General features: G+C 56.9%; 1 protein-coding gene across 1 annotated transcript; it reads left to right on the top strand.

Moving 5' to 3' along the window:
* The first annotated feature begins 355 nt into the window (after window positions 1–355).
* Rexo1 (RNA exonuclease 1 homolog) lies at window positions 356–20,968 on the top strand. The gene is made up of 16 exons (XM_057772382.1): window positions 356–671; window positions 11,112–12,829; window positions 13,574–13,675; window positions 14,189–14,402; window positions 15,671–15,834; window positions 16,118–16,249; window positions 16,540–16,663; window positions 17,282–17,395; window positions 17,568–17,705; window positions 17,837–17,950; window positions 18,213–18,286; window positions 18,511–18,621; window positions 18,951–19,066; window positions 19,149–19,287; window positions 19,366–19,486; window positions 19,566–20,968. Exons 1-16 carry the CDS (start codon window positions 524–526, stop codon window positions 19,652–19,654), a joined length of 3,618 nt encoding a protein of 1,205 aa, XP_057628365.1. The 5' UTR covers window positions 356–523; the 3' UTR covers window positions 19,655–20,968.
* Window positions 20,969–21,453: the final 485 nt, after the last annotated feature.

Raw genomic sequence — 21,453 nt, 5'->3', positions numbered from 1 at the left:
AGGGAGGGAGAGGGAGAGAGAGACTCGACCGTAATACTCTTCTCGTCCCGTCCTCCATGGGGCGCACGAAGTCATTATGTAGCGAAATGAAAATAAGCACAGTCCGGGCCCAATAAATACACAGCCGCGACCCGAGGAACATTTTCAGTCAGGCGCGCTCTGGACAGTCCAGGCTCCTCAGGGCCTTGAGGTTCAAGATAACGAGGCTGTATCCGCGGAAGACGGGTGCCGAAAGGTTCTTAGGGACCAGGAACAGATAATTAAGCTTTCTTTAGAGCTTCGCTTGTCTTAGACCTGCGTCGGCGACTATTCCAAGGGAGCCGATATTGCAAGCAGGCGCACTTCGGGCAGCCTTTCCCGGCGTCCCTAGCGACAGCGTCCCGGGGGCCTCTGGGGGCCTCGGAGCAAGATGGCGGCGGCGACGGGGTCCAAGAGGCGCGAGCGGCGGCCTCCGGAGCGAGTGTGAGGAGGGGTCCCGGGGTCCCGGGTAGCTCCGGGCCGGGGCCCCGCTGAGGAACGGACCATGCTACGTTCTACCGGCTTCTTCCGCTCCATCGATTGCCCATACTGGGCAGGAGCTCCCGGGGGGCCTTGCCGGCGGCCCTACTGCCACTTCCGGCACCGCGGAGCTCGGGGCCCCGGCAGCGGAGGCGCGGCGTCTCCCGCAGCAGGTAAAGCCCGCACGACTGCGCCCGGTTCCGCAGCTTGACCAGCGCGCCCGTGCTGCATGTTCCCCTTGTGCAGCCTGGTCGCACACCCTCACAAGTACTGTCCCTCCTCCTCTAGTCGCTGTCGCGATGCTGTGCAAGTGTCTAGGCCTCTCTGATCACTGAGTAAAACGTAAATCCCGACTCGGGGGAGGGAGAGACAGTGTAGGCGTCCGAGCCTGCCTTGTCCGTTGGTGCAGTCGGTGCGATTCCCCCGGTCCTCATTCCGTCCTCATTGTTTGAAACGGGATGTCATTTCCGTCCTGTCACCGAACACCCAATCCTATGCGCTTGTGGTACATCTTGTTTATGATCGCGACACTTTCGGGCGTCTCCAGTAGTTGGAAACACAAGGCCCTAGGGGCACCTGCTGTTTGTCAAGCTGAAAACCCGCTTGGCTTGGATGAGTGTAGACTTTCAGTTTGTTGGGGAGCGTGTTGCAGTGACTGGTGTGATGGTGCTTCTGAAGGCCTCGAGGATTAGGCAGTGTGGAGGAGGTACTGTATTAGAAGAAACAGTGGGAGATATTAGGATTTTGTTAATTAGTGTTTTGTTTGTTTTTACTGAGTAGGCCTGACTAGCTTGGGACCCAGGATCCTCAGTTCCAATCTAGCGAGTTCTGGGATGACATTGTGGGACTGGAGAGATGGCTCATATTTGCCGTTTTGACTGGGAGCGTGGGCGGGGGCACGTCTTTAGTCCCACGGAACTCAGGAGGCATAGCCAGGTGGACCTCTTGAGTTTGAGTCCAGCCTGGTCTACATGAGGATTTGTTCCAGAAAAACCATAGATAGTGAGATCCTGTGGGGTTGGGTAGGGGGAGCACACTTGCTACTATTGCAGAGACCCGGGATTGGGTTCCCAGCATCCATATAACTTCCAGTTCCAGTACCTGATGCAGTCCGGTTCTGCGCACCAGACAGGTGTGGTGCAAATCCATACATCCAGACAAAACTCTTATGCACGAAATTAATAAAAAAATACAAAAAACTTAAAAAGTGGCACTGCCCCCAGGCATCGTGACCTTTTATCCCAGCACCAGAGAGGCAGAGGCAGGTGAATTTCTTTTGAGTTCAAGGCTGGCCTGAGTTACATATGTGGCCATCTCTAAAACAGAAAGACGGGCAGACATTAGGAGGAAAAGGCTGGGAGAAGGGCTTATTGAATAGAGTTCTGTTTAGACCCCTGGTGACCTCTGTCCCTTCAGAGGGCCTCTCCTCTGTTTTATTTATACATTTGCGGCAGGTCTCATGTAGTGCAGGCTGGCCTCAGAGTCTGCACAGCCAAGGATGCCCCCTGCTGACATGACAAGTGCATCATTCCAGCTGCTTTGTTGCTGCAGCCCTGGGGACAGGCGCACACTCACATGTGAGAGGCGAGCCTCAGCACTGGCTTCATCTCCAGTTCCCAGATTGATTTCAGATACCAGTCTGTCTCAGTCTGTTTTTCTTTTTTTTTTCTTTTTTTTATTTTTTATTTTTTGGTTTTTTCGAGACAGGGTTTCTCTGTGGTTTTGGAGCCTGTCCTGGAACTAGCTCTTGTAGACCAGGCTGGTCTCGAACTCAAAGAGATCCGCCTGCCTCTGCCTCCCAAGTGCTGGGATTAAAGGCGTGCGCCACCACCGCCCAGCAGTCTGTTTTTCTTTAAGTAAATATTTATTTGAAAGTGTTGAAGCCGGGCTGTGGTGGCGCACGCCTTTAATCCCAGCACTTGGGAGGCAGAGGCAGGCGAATCTCTGTGAGTTCGAGGCCAGCCTGGTCTACAAGAGCTAGTTCCGGGACAGGCTTCAAAGCCACAGAGAAACCCTGTCTCGAAAAACAAACAAACAAACAAAAAATCAGTGAAAGTGTTGTAACAATCCCCCCAAAAATAAGTCTGATGGTAGCACACACCTTTAATCTCAGGAGTAGAGACAGGTGGATCTCTGAGTTCCAGGCCAGCCTGGTCTACAGAGTGAGTTCCAGGACAGCCAGGGCTACATAGAGAAACCCTGTCTCTACCAGAACCAAACAACATGTATGTATGTATGTGTTCCAAATGTGTGCAGTGTCCAAGAGGCCGAAGAGAGCATTGGATCCCTTGGCACTGGAGTTAGGGGTGGTGGTGAGCCGCTATGTGGGGTGCTAGGAATCCAACTCGGGTTCTCTGCAAGAGCAGCTGGTGTCCTCAAGCCGTGAGCCATCTCTCTAAGCCCTGCTGGTGTGTTTCTATGAACTTGTGATCCTTCTGTCTCTGCCTCCTGAGCACTGGGATGCCAGGCATGAACTGCCAAATCTACCTGTTGTTTTTGAGTCCAGTTTTATGCATACACCGGCTTAAAGCACCTGCAGTGGTCTTCGTCCTTAGTGGTTAGGCTCCTCATCTGGCCCTCAGCTGGGTACTCCACCCAGGCACTGGGGAAGCTGCCATGGAGGAGCAAGGACACAGCTCTGCAGATCTTAGCCCAGGGGTGGACACTGAGTGTCTGGTGTACGTGGCATGCAGTGTCTTTTGTTTCCTTTTTATATGTATGTATGTTCCTGTTTGTCTCCGTGTCTGTCACCTGGGTGGTTTCTGCAGAGGCCAGAGGGAGGTATTGGATCCCCTAGAGCTGGAGTTCCAGGTACTTGTCAGCCTCCAGACATGAGAGCTGAGAGTTCAGGCCCTCCAAAAGAGCAGCTAGTGCTCCTAACTACTCAGCCACAGGCCTCACTGTGTAGCCCTGTCTGTCCTGGAACTGGCTATGTAGACCAGGCTGGCCTGGATTGCTTCTGCCTCCCGAGTGCTGGGGTTAAAGATGCAGGTTCTGGACCTCAAGGGACCATTGTGTCAGCATGCGACACATCCTTTGGTCTAGGGATATCTTGACTTTTAGCATTTACTTCTTTTTTCCTGTGTGAGGATGGAAGGCAGAGCCTCCTGCATGGCCGTTGTGTGCCGAGCTGTACCCAGTCAGCTCCATCTCTGAGCAGAGTGTTGGTCCTCAGCTTCCCTCCATGCTGCTCTTCACATGCTGTCTTGTGCCACAGAGGGTCGTGTTGGAGGTCTGTCCTATGCACCCGACCGTCCCCTTTACACCCTGCTCTTTGGTTTTGAGGACAGGCATCTTCTACTGTCTCTAACCCAGACAGAGCCCAGCCCAGCCCTTCCTGCTCTGGGGACCTTTGTGACCTGCTGTCCTCTCCTTGGGGCACCACAGCAGCCCTCTGAAGAGGCCTGGGCCTGGGCGACTCTGGGCTAGGATAGGGTCCAAATGCCTCAACCTTGGTGGCTTCCTTTGGGCTCGCTGGAGTAGCCCTCCATGGCCTTTGTGCCCACAGCAAAGCAAACCCACATGTGGCTGGCCTCCAGCGGCTCAGAACTGCAGCTGAAGGTACCACAGAGACAACTGGCCATGCAGCCCTGCTGGGCTGGTCTTTTGCTCAGCTGGAGAGACATGGTTAGCCTTTTGAGACATGGTTGAGTGCTGTGCCAGGGAGACAGGCTGAGGGACACCAGTGAGGCAGGTTAGAGCTGGGGAGTTGAGTGACAGGGCCGGGCTTGGGTTTTTCTGGGGACTCATGATGGCTTGGGTTTTTGGGCTGTTTGGGTCTGACTGGTATACATAGAGGGACTGGTACAGTGGCCTCACAGAGCCAAGCCGCTCCCGCCCCCCACCCCCCCCCCCGCTGGCTTCACTTGTTGGAGGTGAGGACGCTGGTCTTTTCCTTATATTTCCCTTATTATAATGGACAAACTCAGAATAGGATGAGGAGTCCAACCTCAGGTGTGTGACACAAGAATCAGAGAGCAAGCACAGGGCAGGCCTGTGGTTTTCTCTGGGTACCAAAAGGTCATGCTCTAACCTGGTCTAATCTCTTAAAGGTCACTGACTGACAGAGGTTCCCCATCACCTCCCCCTTTTTTCTAAATAAGAGAATACCAAGCCAGGTGCACGCCTTTAATCCCAGCACTTGGGAGGCAGAACTTACTATGTGAGTTCAAGGCCAACCTGGTCTCCAAGCTAATTCCAGGACTGCCTCCTGAGCAACACAGAAACCCCGCCTCAGAAAAACCAAACAGAACACACAGGAGAGTTCCAAACCCCATACAAACTACATACACTAGGAACAGACACCAGCTATAGGATTAGGATCACAACCAGCATAAACAATATTAAGCAAGGAAGGAATGCTAAATGTTTTAACAGACATTCTATCCTAAGGAGTCTAAGTCTTGTACTGGAGATGACTTGACTTGATCATGAGAGGAAGGTAACTATGACATCTCCAGCCCCATCGAAGGCCTGAGAAGGAGATAATGTTACTTGAGTAGGCAGGAAGTGCAGTCAAGCAGCTTCCAAAATGCACAGTAGATGACAGAGACAACTGGCTCCTTGGGCAATCACCCAAAGTCTCATTTGCAATGTTGAAGCGACCAACTTTGGCTAAGGCCTGGAGTAACTGACAGACCGTTTTCAGAGGCAGGAGCGTCTCCAGAACCGTCTCACTCTGTCTTGGCTAGGTGTGGCAGTTTTTCTTGCATCTTGTTTGCCCAGTCCAGTCACCATTCACTTTGTCAGTGGTCAAGGCATGGGCAGTTCCTTGCCCGAAGGCCAATTGTGCCAAGAAGAGTGTCTTTGGTGCTCAACATTCTCTCAAGAACAGATCAGTGCTGTCAGGAGCAATCCTGTCTCATGTCAACAGCAGCCTAAGTTATTTAGATGCCATGTTCACAGCTACCGTCTGCTAAGGGCGGTAGGGTGAGAGGAGCAGAAATGAGAAATCAGGGTGTCTGGGCTAGAGAGTTACTCCCACCCCTGCTACCGCATGTCTTCAGGGCACCTGAACCTCCTTTTGAGATTCCCCAGCCGTGTGGTGTGGGTGGCAGCCAGGAATGAAGTGCCGGGATTCTACACACACACCCAGCAGGAATCATTCCCAGATAGGTGCCAAGGGACAGGTCCAGAGCAATAGCTGTGGAGCTTTCTAGAAGGAGTAGGGTTTGTTCAAGCAAAGGAGAAGGAGAATGTTCCTGGGGGGGGGGGTGGAGAGAGGGACAGGAAAGTGGCCGTGGCTATGGCCTCTGTGGGCTCCTGGATCCCAGTCCAGTTCCCATAGTACATGCTTGAGCAGTAAGGGTCAGAGGGGCCAAGCGCTGCTGGCCTCTTCCCACTGACCTCGGCTACCCACACATGGGACCTGTGACTTCCTGTTGTCCTGGCAGACCAGCCTTGGCTCACTGCCAGGGAGCTTTCCTTGTCTGAGGGACCTCTACCAGCCGCTGGCAGCCTGCACTCCTGCCACTTGGGCTCCTTCCTAGGGGAAGATCCATTTTGCCAGGAAACGCCAGCAGAGGGTGCCCCAGGCCAGAGCATCTAGCCAGCTGTGCCTTCCAAAAGGTCCAATCAGGGGTAGTTGGCACTGTGGGTGTGTGGGTACACCTGTGTGTTAGAAGGTGAGACGTCACTCCCCGGCCACCGTACTCCAGTTGCACGGTGACTGCCTTCCCGTCTGCCTCTTCCAGGCCCAGTCCTGCCCTTCACGGCCACCTGTTGGTGCTGGGCAGCTGGCTCCACTGGTCCAGCATTGCAGGGGAAGGTGGCTTGGAGGGCAGAAGGCTGTTGTGGTAAAAGCAAGACAGAATGCTTCCTCCTGCTGCTCAGCTGGCACATGTGCCTGGTGCTGTCTTGTTTTAAAGATTTATGTATTTATGATGTATACAGTATTCCCCTGCTTGTGCGCCTATATATCAGATGAGGGGCCAGGTCTCATCACATTGACCTCAGGACCTCTGGAAGAGCAGGCAGTGCTCTTAACTGCTGAGCCGTCTCTCCAGCCCCAACCAGTGCTGTCTTTAGAGTGCTTTTTGTGGGTGCCTGATGAGTGTAGAAGAGTCCCCAAGCCACCCATCCTGCACCTGTCCTATACCTGCCTTTGGCCGTGGCTCCTCTCTGTTCATCATGACCACTTTGTTCCCTGCGAGTTCAGCTGGCCCCTTTGACCTGGTTCTGTGGCCTGTCTGTCCTGGTGCCGTTTACACAAGAGATTTGGAATTTACACAAGGGACTGCTAGTGAGTAGCACTAGTAACGCTGACACCCTCTCTTGAGGACACCCTCTCACAGAGGCGGGGGCATTGGATTGAGTCTGTCTGGAATTGGTAGGCCTGCAAGGGGGAGGCCTTGACGTATGGCCTCTGCAGGGACTTCTTCCCTGCCAAGCCTTAAACAGGGCCTGTGGTGTCAGGAGACCCATGGGAGAGAATTAGGGCACACTCCATCCCTTGAGGGTGACTTGTCCCTGGGACCTATAGCGCGCCAGTGTTTTCTGGAAGCAGCCCCTTCCCCACCAAGAATGGACTTCTGCCCCACAGCAGCCTGGGGGTGTTCTCCGGCCCTGCTTCACTTTGCCAGAGACTCTGGAGTGGTAGTGGTCTGGGCACGTGTACCCCGAGGCTTTCTGAAGATCTTTCTGGCTATTATAGACTCAGTTTATACCTATGGGACCCTGTGGGAAGAGGACAGGCAGGCCTGCATACTGGCTCTGTCTGCTTCTGGGAAAGAGTAGCTAAGAATCTAGAATTTTCTTCGTTGTACTGGAAAGTACTTTACCGGGAAAGGAAGGCCACCTCTATCTAACCTTGCCCAGGGTGTTGTTAGCCTGCTTATCAGCTCCTCTGAGCTCTAGTGTGTGTGTGTGTGTGTGTGTGTGTGTGTGTGTGTGTGTGTGCCCACAGTGGCTCATACCTGTCCCTGCCCCAGAGAGCCCAGCATCCTAGGAATTCAAGGCAGCTGTCTCCTTTACCCCACTGAGTGACCACACCTGCCTGGAAGCTATCACCCTAAAGCACTGACCTTGTAGAGTCACGAGAAGGTTCTAGAGGGTGACCTGGGGACACAGGGATCCTGGGCACATTCCTTAAAGGTGACTGCCTAGGAAAAGACTTGTGCACCCATCTGAGGCTGAGGGGCACTCCTTAAGCCTGGTGTCACCCTCTTTGGCCAGACTCATACTTGTGTGCAGCTTCCCATAGCTTTTTTTCTGGTGTCCTGCTGCAATGTGTGTGGTTTCTGTGCGTGAGTCCAAGGTAGCCTTGGAGCTTAACCCTGCTTGAGTGACCTCATCCGTCCAGTGGTTGTTGGTGGAGCGGTGGGGCTGCATCCCCGGCACCCAGCCGCCCACATGGCTAGCTTATGCCCCGAGATAACACACAAACTGTATTCTTTTAAACACTGCTTGGCCCATTATATCTAGCTTCTTCTTGGCTAACTCTCGCACCTGGACTAGCCCATTTCTAATAATGTGTGTAGCACCCCAAGGTGCGCTTACCGGGAAGATTCTAGCCTACGTCTATCCTGGGTTGTAGCTTCATCGTGTCTGCCTCAGAGAGGAGAGCTATGGAGTCTGAGCTCACTTCCTCTTCCTCCCAGCATTCTGTTCTGTTTACTCCACCCACCTATGTTCTAACCTATGAGGGCCAAGGCAGTTTCTTTATTAGCCAATGACCTTCCTCCATCAAGTGGTGTTGAGCGCAGAGGAATGTAGGTGCCTGGAATGTATGTGGGAAGGCCCAGAAAGATGGCTCACAGTCCTCAGTGGGGGCCTTGGGCAGTGTGGCCATCTATTCTGGAGCTGCTGTTCAGAACTGTGCCAGTCAGAATCCAAATCCATCTGAGACAGCCCAGAGTGGACTTAGCACCCAGCACTGGCCACAATGCCTCTTCTCCCTAAGGTGTATATGGACTGTCCTTCTCCGCTGCAGGGCTGGACGCTCTTATCACCCCAGGGCTGGACTGGACGCTAAGCAGTCCCTTAGCTTTAGCAGTCCTTTGGCCTTGAGTGGAAGCCCCCAGGTGCTGGCTGAGGGCTGACTTCCTGTTAGCAGGAGAGGCCCAGTGAGACTTGGCTGCCCATGGTGTGACCTGACGGTCACCCAGGAGAATGCTGCTTGGCTCGGCCTCTCTGTGTCTCTCCTCCCACAGACAGTCCGAACTTGCTCCAGGCGTCCTATTCCAGCCTGAGGACCCAGTTTCCTGTCCAGCGGTCTGTCAGGTGGGGAGTGCAGGTGCTGTGTGAATCCTACCCCATCTAGGACTTCGAGACCCTCCCCTGCAGGTGGGGAATTTCCAAGAGCCCAGCCCACTCTCCAGAGATCACCATGTACACCACATTTACACAGAAGGCTCCTCCTTTGTCACTGTAGATTTTTGAGACGCCATCTCATTATGAAGCCTAGGGTGGTGTGATCCTCCTGCCTCAACTGGGATAACAGGTGTGATTACTCCTGGAGTCAACATCTGTATTAGTGATGTGTGTGACAAAACACTTGGCGGCGACAGCTTAGGAGGGTTATTCTGGCTCACAGCTGGAGCTGCGGTCCACCATAGCAGGCAGGCATGGGGGCAGTTTGGGGCCCCAGCCCATGCAGTGGTGTCCCCAAGTGTAGGGCGGGTCTTCTCACAGCCCATGCGATGAACATTGGATGTCTCAGCACTTGCCACTAAGCCAATTGAAGCCCTGGAGCCCACTTGGTGGAGGGAGAGGACGGACTCAAGCTGTCCTCTGACCTCTACTTGCAAAATAAGAAGCCATTCTCCAAATAACAAAGCCAGGCAGAGTATCCCACATCCGGGTGTCTTCCCTGCCCATGCTCACTGGGCTTAAATAGGGCATTGCTTGCAGGAGGCCCTGGGCAATAACATTCATTTTAGCCCTGGCTGAATGGTTTAGTTTGTAGTTTACCCCCACCCCTTTCTCCTCATCCCCCCTCTTCCTCCCCTTTCCCAGGGGCTCGGGGCGTGCTATGCAGGCTCTTTGCTACTGAACCCCCCACCCACTTTAATCTTTTTGAGATGGGGCCTTGCTGGCCTAAGCTGTCCTTGAACTTCTGATCCTCCTACCTCAGTCTCCTGCTGCTGGCCCACTACCTCTAATCATTGGAATGTTACTTTCTGAAAAAGTAAGCACCCAGGAGGTGGAGGCGGGAGGACAGGAAGTTCAAGGTCATCCTCAGCTGCATATTCAGGCCAGCTAGGGCTACACCACTGTGAGATCCCACCTCAGATAACTAAGGGACTAGTGAGAAGGCAGCTCACCTGTTTCCTGGTTTTCCCCAGTCCCTTCCAAGGCCAGTGGGCTCTGGCTGGGTCCCAGTGTGTGCTGGGTTCTTGTCCCCAAGCCCTTGCTTTTCTAGGCAACAGGGGCTTAGAGTGAGCACCCCATCTTTTGTCCTTCAAGTTGCAGATGTGAAGTCCCCTGCCGTGTCCCCTGAGACCACCTTGTGGAGGCATGAGGCCCTTGCTGATGAGGGATGGTTCCCAGCTCAGGGTCATCAGCCACAGGCTCTGGGGACAGGACAGGATATCAGTTGGAGGCAGCCACAAGGAACTGCCATGGGGTCACCTCGTGAACTGAGCGTGTCTGAATGCGTGACCGTTCTGCAGGGCTGTCTGGGCTCTTGTGACAACCTGCCCTCCCTGACCCTGCAGCTCACTTGGGGACAGTGCCTGGAGAGGGATAGCAATGATGTGTCTGGGCCCCACCTCTTCCAACAATGATTGGGTTGTACAATTTTACTGGTGGGACTACATAGTTGCTTTATTAAGGCTTAAAAATGGTTTTTACTTTTCATATGTGAGTGTGTGTGTGGGCTGTGTGAGTCAGGCCCCCATGGAGGGTAGGGTCAGCTAGACCCGTCTGCAGTGCGGAGGAGTTCTTACTCCTCCCTTCAGGTCCTCTACAAAGGTGTACAATGCATGAGGGGCTCAGTGAAGGGTGGCCACTCCAGAAAAGCTGGTCGCAGTGGGGTGCACTTGTGACCATGGCACTGGGGAGGTGGAGCCCCAGGAGCTTGAGTTGGCCGTTGAACCAAGTGAGACCTACTTGGCTAAGAGCAGGGCTGCAGGCCGGCCAGAGCCTTTAGCTGTGGGGTTAATTCCTGGTAGACCCTGTGGGTAGTGTGTCCACCTTGGGGTCTCCAGGCCATGCCAAGAGGTCCTTGGGAACCTCGCTTCTCTGCACCCCCTTCTGACATAGGATCTCATGCAGCCCAGGCTAGCTTTGAATTATGTAGCTAAGGCTTACCTTTAACTCCTACCCCTCTTCCTTCCTGCCTGTACCTTCCTAGAGCTGGGTGATGGGCGTGAGCCACCATGACTGGTCTACGTGGTGCTGGGGTGAAGCCTGTGCATTCCTGGCAGTGCTCTGCTCGCAAAGACCCAGACCCACCCCACACACTCACACGTACCGGCACCCTTCTGTCATTTTCTGCACAGGTCCTGCCATAGGGCAGGTGATTCCCAACACAGCAGCATCACGGTGTCATGGTAGGGATGTCCTGGGGGCCCAAGCCTGGTGTGCAGTAGGCTGTGGAAACCTGGTTCTCTTACCTTGCCCATCTCTGGCAGGCTTGCTCAGTGGTTATTCCATGTTCTCTTACCTTCCAGGGCTTGGCTATGACCCGTACAACCCAGAGCTGCCTCAGCCTCCTGCACAGAGGGAGAATGGTACTCTGGGCCAAGGTGATGGCATGCTGGAGCTGGAGCTGGTCAACCAGGCCATTGAGGCTGTGCGTGGTGAGGTGGAGCTGGAGCAGAGGCGCTACCAGGAGCTCTTGGAGACAGCACGGGGGCACAGCACCGGGTCTTCAACCCTGGTGCCCTGCAGCCCTGCCATGAGCCTGGATGACGATGACACCTTTTCTCTGGCCCTCACCTATACACCAGGTGGCCTGCTGAGCCCAGACTCAGGCTATCAGCCCACCCCACTGGCCGCCCCTGCTGAGCCAGGTCACAAGTACTCACTGGCCCCTTCAGAGAGGGGTCAGAGCAGAGCTGGAGGGGGCACCAGTGCCCTGGAGTATATCCCCAAGGCTGTGAGCCAGCCGCGCCGCTGTGGCCGACCCGTGTCTGGTGGCAAGTACGTAGTGGACAGCTCAAAGCCATCCACAGATCTGGAGTATGACCCACTGTCCAACTACTCAGCTCGGCACCTTGGCAGGGTCAGTGCCAGGGATGAGAGAGCTACCAAGCGACCACGAGGCTCCCGGGGTGCTGAGCCCTACACACCTGCCATTAAGAAGCCCTGTGACCCTTTTGGTGGCTGTGAGGCCAGGTTCTCAGACTCAGAAGACGATGTGGCCAGCCCACCGAAGGCTGATGCAGGCAGCCCTAAGGCTGAAGCTGACTCTGAAAGCAAGGCACCTGGGAAACGTGCCTCCGAGGAGGGCAGTCTGCGGGGCACCAAGGAGATGGCTGTGCAGTATGACGTGGAAGACCTTGGGCAGCCTCCCAAAGCAGCAGATACAGTGGCCTTGGCCAAGCTTGGCTCCCCAGCCAGGGCATCTCAAGATGTTGGGGTCCCCAAGGATGGCAAAGCCAAGAAGAAGAAAAGTGGGACACTGGCCAGCCTCAGCCACAAGGACAAGGCCCGCAAAAAAGACAAGAAAAAAGACAAGGACCCAAGACGGCCCCGGGAGAAGGAGAAGCTGTGTGCAGACAAGAAGAAATCACAAGCTGGCAGCCCTCGGGGCAAGACCCAGGGCTCTGAAGGGACCAAGAAAAAGCCATCCAACACCACCACTGTAGCCAGCTCAGGAAAAGGGGGACCAGGTCGCTCCTCCAGTGGAGGGCCGCAACCCCAAGACTCTGGGCCTGGTCTTCACCCGCCACTGGCCTGTAAAGGTAGCAGCGCTAGGAAGTCATCATCGGGGAAGTTAATGGACCGCAAGACCCGCTCCCTGGATGAGGGTGCCTCCCAGAGCACCCCTAAGCTCAAGAAACGGGCCCTGAGCCACGCTGAATTGTTTGGGGATGAGAGTGAGGAGGAGGAGGACTCGGGCCTGGGGGCCAGGGCACTCCGGGTTTGGCCCCCCACCCTGCCCAACCTCAGCTCAGACTCAGATTCAGACTCTGACTCCAGCCTGGGCCTGGGGGAGACGCAGGTACCCAAGCGTCTCAAGGCCGTGCCACCCACATCCCCTGTACCGCCCTCCCCATTGTCCTCCTCCTCCTCTGGCGCCAGCCAGTGTGCAGAGGAGGATGTGGACTACTCGGCCCTGGAGAAGGAGGTGGACTTCGATGCGGACCCCATGGAGGAGTGCCTGCGGATCTTCAATGAGTCCACCAGTGTGAAGGCAGAGGACAAGGGCCGGCTGGCCCGGCAGGTGAGGGCGCTGGCCCTGCAGGCAAGGGGACACTCCATCCCGCAGCCAGCTCCAGCCAGCTCCAGCCTCTGCAACCCAGGCGGAAGCCATTCCTTCAGCACCGGCCTCTTAACTCCATCCAAAATTCAGGAACCCTCGGTGGCCGCCTGCTGCCCCCCTGCACCCTGCCCAGAACGAGGATGCTGGCTTTCTACCCACCCAGCCGGCTTCCCATGGCAGCGTCCGACTGACTGTTCAGACTGACCGGCAAAGGGGTACCGGGCCCTCCCGCCCCAAGCCTGCCTCACACTTCCTGTCCCCAGTTCCTTGGCTTTTCTTACCCCCCCAACTCTTGCTCCTTTTCTGGCCTCTGTCCCGCTTCTCTCCCCTTCTCCCTGGCTTGCCTGCTCAGGCCAACCTTGATCCATCTGGGTGTCCTTCTTCCTATGTCCCCATGTTGGCCACCAGGGGGTGCTCACCCTGAGCAGACAAAGATGGACTTGGTCAGTTCCCTCCAGCACCAGGCCTATGGGATGCCCTTGATTGGCACTCCATATCTGAGCCATCATCCTGGGCTGGGTGTGGGGCAGCAGTAGGGGCCATGCCCACTTGTTCTCCTGTTCACAGAATTGCTGTCCTAGCCTATGAGACAGGTGCTGGGGTGGGCCTTGGGCCTGAGATCTGGTGGTGACATGAGGCCGGGTGGAAAGGCAGGAGTGTGACCCACAGAGGCACCCAGAGTGAGGAATGCATGTGTGTTTTCAGACCCCCAAGGAGGCAGCCTCGGAGAAGGAGCATGCCGGCCTGACCACTTTGTTCCCGGGGCAGAAGAGGAGGGTCTCACATCTCTGCAAGCAAGGCAAGGAGGTAAGACCCAGATTTGGGGATAAGGGCAGGCAGCTGGAGGGAGAAGGTCTGCCACCCCAGTCTAGATCCCAGGCCCCCTGCTGCTGGCCTTTGGTAAGCTGGTGTGTCCTGTAGAGAAACATGTCCTGACCCCTGTCTGTCCTGCTGTCCCTCACTTGGTCATGGGGACGGTGTAGGGAAGTGTGGGGCGAGGCCAGGCTGCCCCAGCTGTGGCCGGAAGGCAACGAGGACCCAGGAGAGAGAAGCCTGCCCAGGGCTGTGATGACAAGCTCAGGACTCATTCTTAGAGCCTCCCTAGGAGGTGGGGCAGGGTCCCAGGTGCAAACAAGGAAGGGTTCATCTGAGGAGATGGTACCGACAGCTCACAGGCCCCACCGCTGCCCTGCACTGCTGGGCAGAAGCCAAGGGAGGCTGGGGTGGGGGTGTCCTCCCTACCCTGGGACTTGCTCCTCATTCAACCCACCTTGAATGCTCTGGACTCAGAGCTGGGCTCCAGGACCTGTGTTCTTTCAGACAGAGGCCTCAAGGAGGGTTCCTGTGGCTCCCCCAGCACGGCCCCCCACTGCTCAGGAGGTGTGCTACCGGCGAGCACAGCAGGCACAGAGGGACTCCGCTAGCTGGCTACAGGGTGCCCCAAAACCGACAGACAGGCTCTCCTCTGTGCATATCTCGGCCCCTGGGGAAAAGAGGAGGATCGCTCACGTACCCAACCCCCGCCTAGCCACCGGTAAGTCCTGGCCCCACCCTCTTATATTGCCAACCCCAGCATCTGAGGTACAAGAGGCAGCACCCTGAGAAGTTCCTGATAGACTTGCGCACTGCCCTCCTGGGACCTTGGCGACTTACTGTGGAGTAGGGACAGAATGGCAGCCTCCTTGCTTCCTCCCAGATCCAGTCCCCTGGGACACTGGAGCCAGTGGTTGGTGGGACTTGCCTGGGCCTACGTGGAGTGGGCAGCAACTCTGAAGGTCAGGTGTGGGATAGTCCTGTCTGTGCCGAGTGGTGGTCCCAATCCAGGAGGGACAGTGAGGTGTCACCATCGTCTTCCGGCTCCGAGGGCGGGTCTTGCCGTCAGGACAGACCAGGTCTCACTAGTCACTGTGTGCACCTGTGACCAGTCAGGAAGAGCTGCCTGGCCTGGGCCTCCCCTTCCTTCCCCAGGGCTACAGCACCCGGAATTCTCTGTTCTTGTTCATGTCCTGGCCCAGCCACAGCATGGCTTGTTAGCGGCTGCTCTGGTTCTGCTACTCTCCTTGTCCTCCAGGGGTGCACCTTGATCTGCTTCAGTGCTCCCGCTATAGCTTGTGCACAGGGCTGGGCATCACCCCTGTAGGTGTGCCCTCCTCCCCGGGGGAACCCTCCTCCCTAGGGAACCCCTTCGTGGTTGGCAAGTACTGCCTTGGGCTTGTTCCAGAGAGGATAGCAGAGGTAGCCTGGTCTTGCCTCCGAGCCCTATCCAGAGACATTCCCGACTAGGGACAGGGACTCTGATGGTCAGGCACCCTACACCCCTTGCATGGACAATTAGGGGGCATCCCTGACCACCTCGGGCCAGGGCGGAGACTATGTATGGTTTGTGACCTCATTACAGGGACAGGCAGGTAGCCTGTCACAATGAACAGGTCAGGGCATCCCAGGCCCTCTGGTCCTGTGCCTAGGAGCCAGGGTTACCCCTCAGACGTCAATGCCTCAGAGTTGGGGACTGGAACATGCGGCAGAGGCCTCAGCCACGCCACGCCATTCGCCAGACTGCCCCGACCGTGGCATTGCCTGAGCCGGCCTCCACAGCCGTGTTGCCCTTCCCTACCTCCATGGACTTGCTCCAGAGCAGCTAGAGTCCCATGTCCTTCCGCACCCCAAGCCCGGTGCCCCGGCCCCCGCTGCGCTGCGAGATGCGCATCCTGCTCACACTCAGCGACCGCAGCTTCCTGGTGCTCCGCAGCTCCGTCATGGGCCTGCTGTCCTCCTGTACTCATGTCCCCTGTCCCCCACCAGCCCCGACAGGTGCCAAGAGGGCGCTACCTACTAGCAGCAGCCAGGTGTCCCATGGTCCTGAGCCTGGCAGCCAGCCGCTAAAGACACGTACGTTGTCAGGAATGGCATCCAAGACCACCACCACCGTCACCCCTAAGCGCATCGCCCACAGCCCGTCACTCCAGGTACCGTGCACCAGCTGGTGCCTCCCGACCTCACTGCGGGACTCTGAGGGGCCAAGGGCTATTCTTGGCTCATACTGTCCCCAGTAGGGTTCCGTGTCGGCCTTACAGTGTGTTGTTTCCTAGTAGGGAGGGCGAGCGAGAGTTCATGCAAACTGCAATCCTCCAGCCCTGTCGTCTAGAGTTCATGCTGGCCTCGTGCTGTGGACAACCCTTTCCTATGTAGAAGCTCTGTGTCCTAACCCCACTCCCACCCTGACCCCCTTCCTGGGTCTCTTTCCTCCAGAGTCTAAAGAAGCCCATTATCCCAAAAGAATTTGGCGGCAAGGTCCCCACTGTGGTCCGCCAGCGCTATCTCAACCTGTTCATCGAGGAGTGCCTCAAGTTCTGCTCGTCCAACCAGGAGGCCATTGAGAAGGTGGGCCCTGGAGTGCATGTCCCTTAGCAGGCGGAACGGGGCCCTGGGCACTGTGGCCTTGAGCTGGAGCCAGGAAGGCCTGTTTGTCTCCCTGGCTCTCACCCAGGCATCTCGGTCCAGACTGACTGCCTGTACTACTTCCTCGTGGGCAGCAGGTTCTTCCTAGCCAGTGTTCCCTGAGTCCACGGCAGAGACTTGTGTGGGGCGCACCCTGGCCCTGCAGCCCCTGCTGTCACCCCAGTTGAGCTCACCTTCTGCTCATGCTCCTTGTGCCACTGTGTCCTCCGCAGGCACTGAACGAGGAAAAGGTGGCCTACGAGCGCAGTCCCAGCAAGAACATATACCTGAACGTGGCTGTGAACACCCTCAAGAAGCTGCGGGGCTTGGTCCCCAACACTGTGCCCAGCCTCAGCAGTGAGTGGCAGCTCTGCAGGGAGGGGACTGTCCCCAGTACCCCACATGGAGGCTGCCGCCTGAGGTTCCCTCTGTCCCCCCCCCTCCCTCCCACCCTCCCTCCCACCCACTCACCGAGGGCCTCCGCTAATGGTGTGCGGCCTCTTCACAGGGAGTGCTTGAGCACTGCCTTTGCTGGGAGACAGGGTTAAGATGTTTCATTCCGTCCCTTGAGAGGCCACGTAAAGCAGTCACTACAGTGATCTTGCTTGCCTGTACAGCCCCTAGCCTCCGCTAGCTTCTCCCCTACCCACTGGAAGGGTCTGGGTGGCCGTTGGAGGCAGTGACAGCTCAAAGCCGATTCATTAGTTATCTTCCTGAGTAACTGCAGCGTGCCCCTGCCTCACACCTTCCGTTAGGAACAGTGGGCCCGTCCTGTCCACCCGGAGCATGGATTGGGAAACTGCTCAGTCCTGGGGTGACTTGTCCTGCCTTCCCTTCCCAGCGGGGACTCTGTAGGCAGGAGAAGGTAGTGTACATGTGATGGGTGCTGGCTAGGAGACAGCAGTGAGGTGACTGAGGGCTGAGTGCAGCTGGCTCACCCACCCCCACCCCTGCCTTCTCTGCACTTCCTTCTAGAAGCCAGTGGCCGCAGGGTTGTGTCCCATGAGGTGGTGCTGGGGGGCAAATTGGCAGCCAAGACCAGCTTCTCACTGAGCCGCCCCAGCAGCCCCCGGGTGGAGGATCTGAAAGGTGAGTTGGCACCTCTGCTGACGCACACCTCCCTCTGTGCGTCCTGACCCTGCCCTCTTCCATATCTTGTCCCCCTCCTCTGCAGTAGGGACTGCCCAGTGCAGCAGTGTGTATGCATGTGTGTGCGCATGTCCCCTATCCCCTGCAGCACCGACACCCAGTGTCCCCACAGGGAATGCCCTGTACAGCCGTCTCAGGGAATACCTGCTCACCCAGGAGCAGCTCAAGGAGAATGGCTATCCTTTCCCCCACCCAGAGCGCCCAGGGGGCGCTGTCATCTTCACAGCTGAGGAGAAGAAGCCCAAAGACCGTGAGTCTCCTCCTGTTGGGCCCTCAGCCAGGAACACTGAGTGGGGAGCTGCCCGCCGAGTTGGGGCATCAGGGGTGCTAGGTGCCAGCCTCTCGCCCACGTGCTCTCTGTCCATCTGTCCTCACCCCCAGCCTCCTGCAGAATTTGCTGTCGCTGTGGCACCGAGTACCTTGTGTCCTCCTCAGGCCGCTGTGTGCGCAGTGAGGAGTGTCACTACCACTGGGGGCGACTGCGGCGGAACCGAGGTGAGGCTGGGCCACTGGGCCACAGACAGCCCTGCCTACACCCTCCTGGCCACCCCACCCCACTTCCATGGGAAGGCCCTGGCCTTCTGTGATCTAGATTTTCCTCCAGAGCAGCTCTGCTTTGGCTCCAAGGGGGACCTTCCCCCGGCCTGCAGCAGCTTGAGACACTGTTGGCCAGGTGCCTTCCCTGGATCCTGCTCCCTGACTGGGTGCGCAAGGCTCCCTGCCCGGGGCCCTGAACACCATTGCTCTCTCTCTGCAGTGGCTGGGGGCTGGGAGACCCAGTATGTGTGTTGCTCCGCTGCGGTTGGCTCTGTGGGCTGTCAGGTCGCCAAGGTAAGGCCTGCTGTGGCCACGCCCTGCTCTTAGCTTCTGCACTGGGGTTGAGGGACACATCTGAGCGCTATGTACGGGCTTGTTATGTGGCCCTTCCGGTGAGGAGCACACTGGGCCCACCCGCCTCCACAGGCACCTGGTCCCAGGCCTAGCCAGGGCAGGGAAGTCCCCAAGCCTCGCTTGTGGCCTGTGCTGGCCCTGCTGCTCACTCCCCTATTCCCCAGCAACACGTGCAGGACGGCCGGAAGGAGAACCTGGAGGGCTTTGTGCGCACCTTCCAGAAGGAGCTGCCGGAAGATTCCCACGCAGGGGTCTTCGCCCTCGACTGTGAGATGGTGAGTTTGGGGTCTCAGGAACCTGGGTGCTTTGTGCGGCTAGGTCCCCTCTGGGAAGGTGAGGAAGGGAAGCTGGCCAAGAGCTGTCACCGATGCCCTGTCTCAATGGCTGTCTTGCACTATCAGGCTAGTGACCTGGGGTCGGGGCAGTCTTCTCAGCCCACTTGAGAAGGCTTCTCTGAGTTTCCAGCCCACGCCTCTCTCTGCTGTGTTGCCCTCCTGGCGTCATCTGGGGTCTGAGCAGCCGCCATGGCTAGCCACAGCGGGGAGAGGTGAGCCGGGCAGCTGACTGCATTGGTGTTGCATTGGTGTCCGTCTCATGCCCGCAGTCCTACACTACATACGGCCTGGAGCTGACGCGCGTCACAGTCGTGGACACAGACATGCAGGTCGTGTACGACACCTTTGTCAAGCCAGACAATGAAGTTGTTGACTACAACACCAGGTGTGTCCCGGCCCACCGCGGGGCTCAGCCTCGCTTCTGTCCTGCCTGGCCCAATGCCCCTCTCACATCCGGCCCTCTGCAGGTTCTCAGGGGTGACTGAGGCCGACCTTGTAGACACGAGTATCACACTGCGGGATGTGCAGGCTGTCCTGCTGAGCATGTTCAGTGCTGACACCATCCTCATCGGACATAGCCTGGAGAGCGACCTACTGGCCCTCAAGGTATCTGTGCCTTCTGTGGCTAAGGATGGAAGGCCATGCCTACCAGGTCCCATCCATTATCCACCCTCCTCCCTGTAGGTGATCCATGGCACGGTGGTGGACACGTCAGTGCTGTTCCCACACCGCCTGGGCCTGCCCTACAAGCGCTCCCTGCGGAACCTCATGGCCGACTACCTCAGACAGATCATCCAAGACAATGGTGCGGAGCCTGGGTCCAGGGTGGGGGCTGGGGGAACATACAGAAAGTCAGGACTGTGCTTGCCATGTCTGCCCTGCAGTGGATGGGCACAGCTCCAGCGAGGACGCCAGCGCCTGCATGCACCTTGTCATCTGGAAGATCCGAGAAGACGCCAAGACCAAGCGATGACTCCCTACCCGCCACCGCCACTACCGTGCCCCTCCCTTCCTACGACCCTGGCTGCCCTTAGCCCCTATGCCCCGTGGCCTCTTTTCAAACTGTGTAATAAAACATGACAGCTGACCATGCGCTTCCGAGCTCAGGCTCCAGGTCTGCAGTGGCCCTGAGCTGGGGCTGAGACCGAGCAGCCCTGAGCCCTACACAGTCCCACGTGTCACCCACCCCCCACTTCTGTCCCTGAGCCTGCAGCTGCCCAGGATAGAGCTGGCCTGGCCCCCGTGCCCAGTCAGCCCCCACCCCTCCTGCTGCTCGAGGCAGTGGCCCTCCCTCCCTCCTTTGTATATAACACAGGCGACAGGACAAGCCCTCGTGGTTTGAGACAGGGGGTTGTCTTTTTTTACTTTATACTGTTATTTTTATTAATTTTTAATTTAAACCTGCTGACCTGCACAACTCCTCAGCAGAGGAGTTTAGCCCTGGTGCCATTGGGATCCACACAGTCAGTCCCATGGGCCTGGATGTCTGCCCTGTCTTGTGGGGTAGCTTCCAGAACTCACCCCAATCCACCAGAGCTCTCCAGCCTCAGAGCCACGCCAGCCCCAAGGCCGTCTTCCGGGAGGGGGCGCCTGCTGCCTCTCTCCATGGGTACAAACAGAATAAATGTTTGTATGAAGTTTAGATTTCATATGTGTGGTGCTTTGGCCAGGCAGGACACCTTCTTGTGGCCCCTGTCCTATTGGCCAGGGTTGACAAAACAATTTATTCCCTTGCCCAAGAGGGCCCTTGCCATCCTGTTCTGGGGACCTTTGTGAGACAGCCCTCTCTTGAGTGTCCCTGGTGCAGGCTGGTGGTGTGTGGTCCGTGCCTCTTTGCTTGGTATAAACCCAGCTACTCAGTGTCCCAGGGTGGAGACCAGGGACCCCTGCCTCCTGAGAAGGGGCCTATAACCATCAAGGTTTTCTGATTTCTATGACCAGAAAACAATTTTCCACATGACCTTGGTTGGTTGGCCTCCTCTTGGCAGTTGTCTGCAGCACAGTGAGATCTGGAGTGGGCAGGCCCTGGTTCGGCTGCAGTTAGAGCCATGTAGGGACACACCCCACTGTGATGGTCAGAGCCCTGTTTGAGCCTAGTCCAAATGCTCCCCAGGCCCATGGCGGCAGCAGCCTGGGGGTGTGTGTGTCTATTTGGTGGACAGGGAACTGCAGGATCTATGGGAGCTTTCTTGGTTAAGCTGGGCAGTCTACCCTCAGGAGTTCTCTTGACCAATTTGTCCCCTTTTACCTTCTATAAACAAGTTTTTTTAAAAAAATAAATGGTGCCGATGTATTCACAGAAGTCCAAGTGTCTGCCTTGGGTGCTTTGGTGTATGTGTCTGCCTGGACGTGTCAAGGTCCCCTGGAGGTTCGCCCCTTTTTGTTAGCCTACCCTGGCTCTGCATTGGAGGAGCCCCTGCCTCACTGTAATTACCCCTTCCCCTGGAGAGTCAGGTAGGGGGGTCTCCCAGATAAAGGCCATCCAAAAGGGTATAAATGCATCCCATAGTTAGACCAGTGGTTCTCAATCTGGGTCTTGAGGCCCTGCAGAACGAAGCCCACTGACCCCAACATCGGGTCCCTTCCTGATATCTCAGGGATGCCCTGCCCTGGTAGCTCCCCGTCCATTTGCAGCCTGCCTCCTGGGCCATGACGTCACCCTTTCACAATTTTCCTAAGTCTGGCCTCGCCCTCAGAGGCTGCAAGCAGACCCCTGCCTGACCTTTCAGCAAAGCTTCCTTGCCCAAACCCCCGCTCTGGTTTCAGGCCCAT

Source organism: Chionomys nivalis, chromosome 6 (assembly GCF_950005125.1).
Source record: "Chionomys nivalis chromosome 6, mChiNiv1.1, whole genome shotgun sequence".
Lineage (NCBI taxonomy): Eukaryota > Metazoa > Chordata > Mammalia > Rodentia > Cricetidae > Chionomys > Chionomys nivalis.
The sequence above is the reverse complement of the archived record's forward strand: the minus strand, read 5'-3'. Positions and strand labels throughout refer to the sequence as shown.

Coding starts and splice junctions, on each gene's coding strand:
- Rexo1 (XM_057772382.1), top strand. CDS start 524: ATGCTACGTTCTACCGGCTTCTTCCGCTCCATCGATTGCCCATACTGG. Junction 17,951..18,212: donor GCGACTGCGGCGGAACCGAG/GTGAGGCTGGGC, acceptor CTCTCTCTGCAG/TGGCTGGGGGCTGGGAGACC. Junction 18,287..18,510: donor TGGGCTGTCAGGTCGCCAAG/GTAAGGCCTGCT, acceptor CCTATTCCCCAG/CAACACGTGCAGGACGGCCG.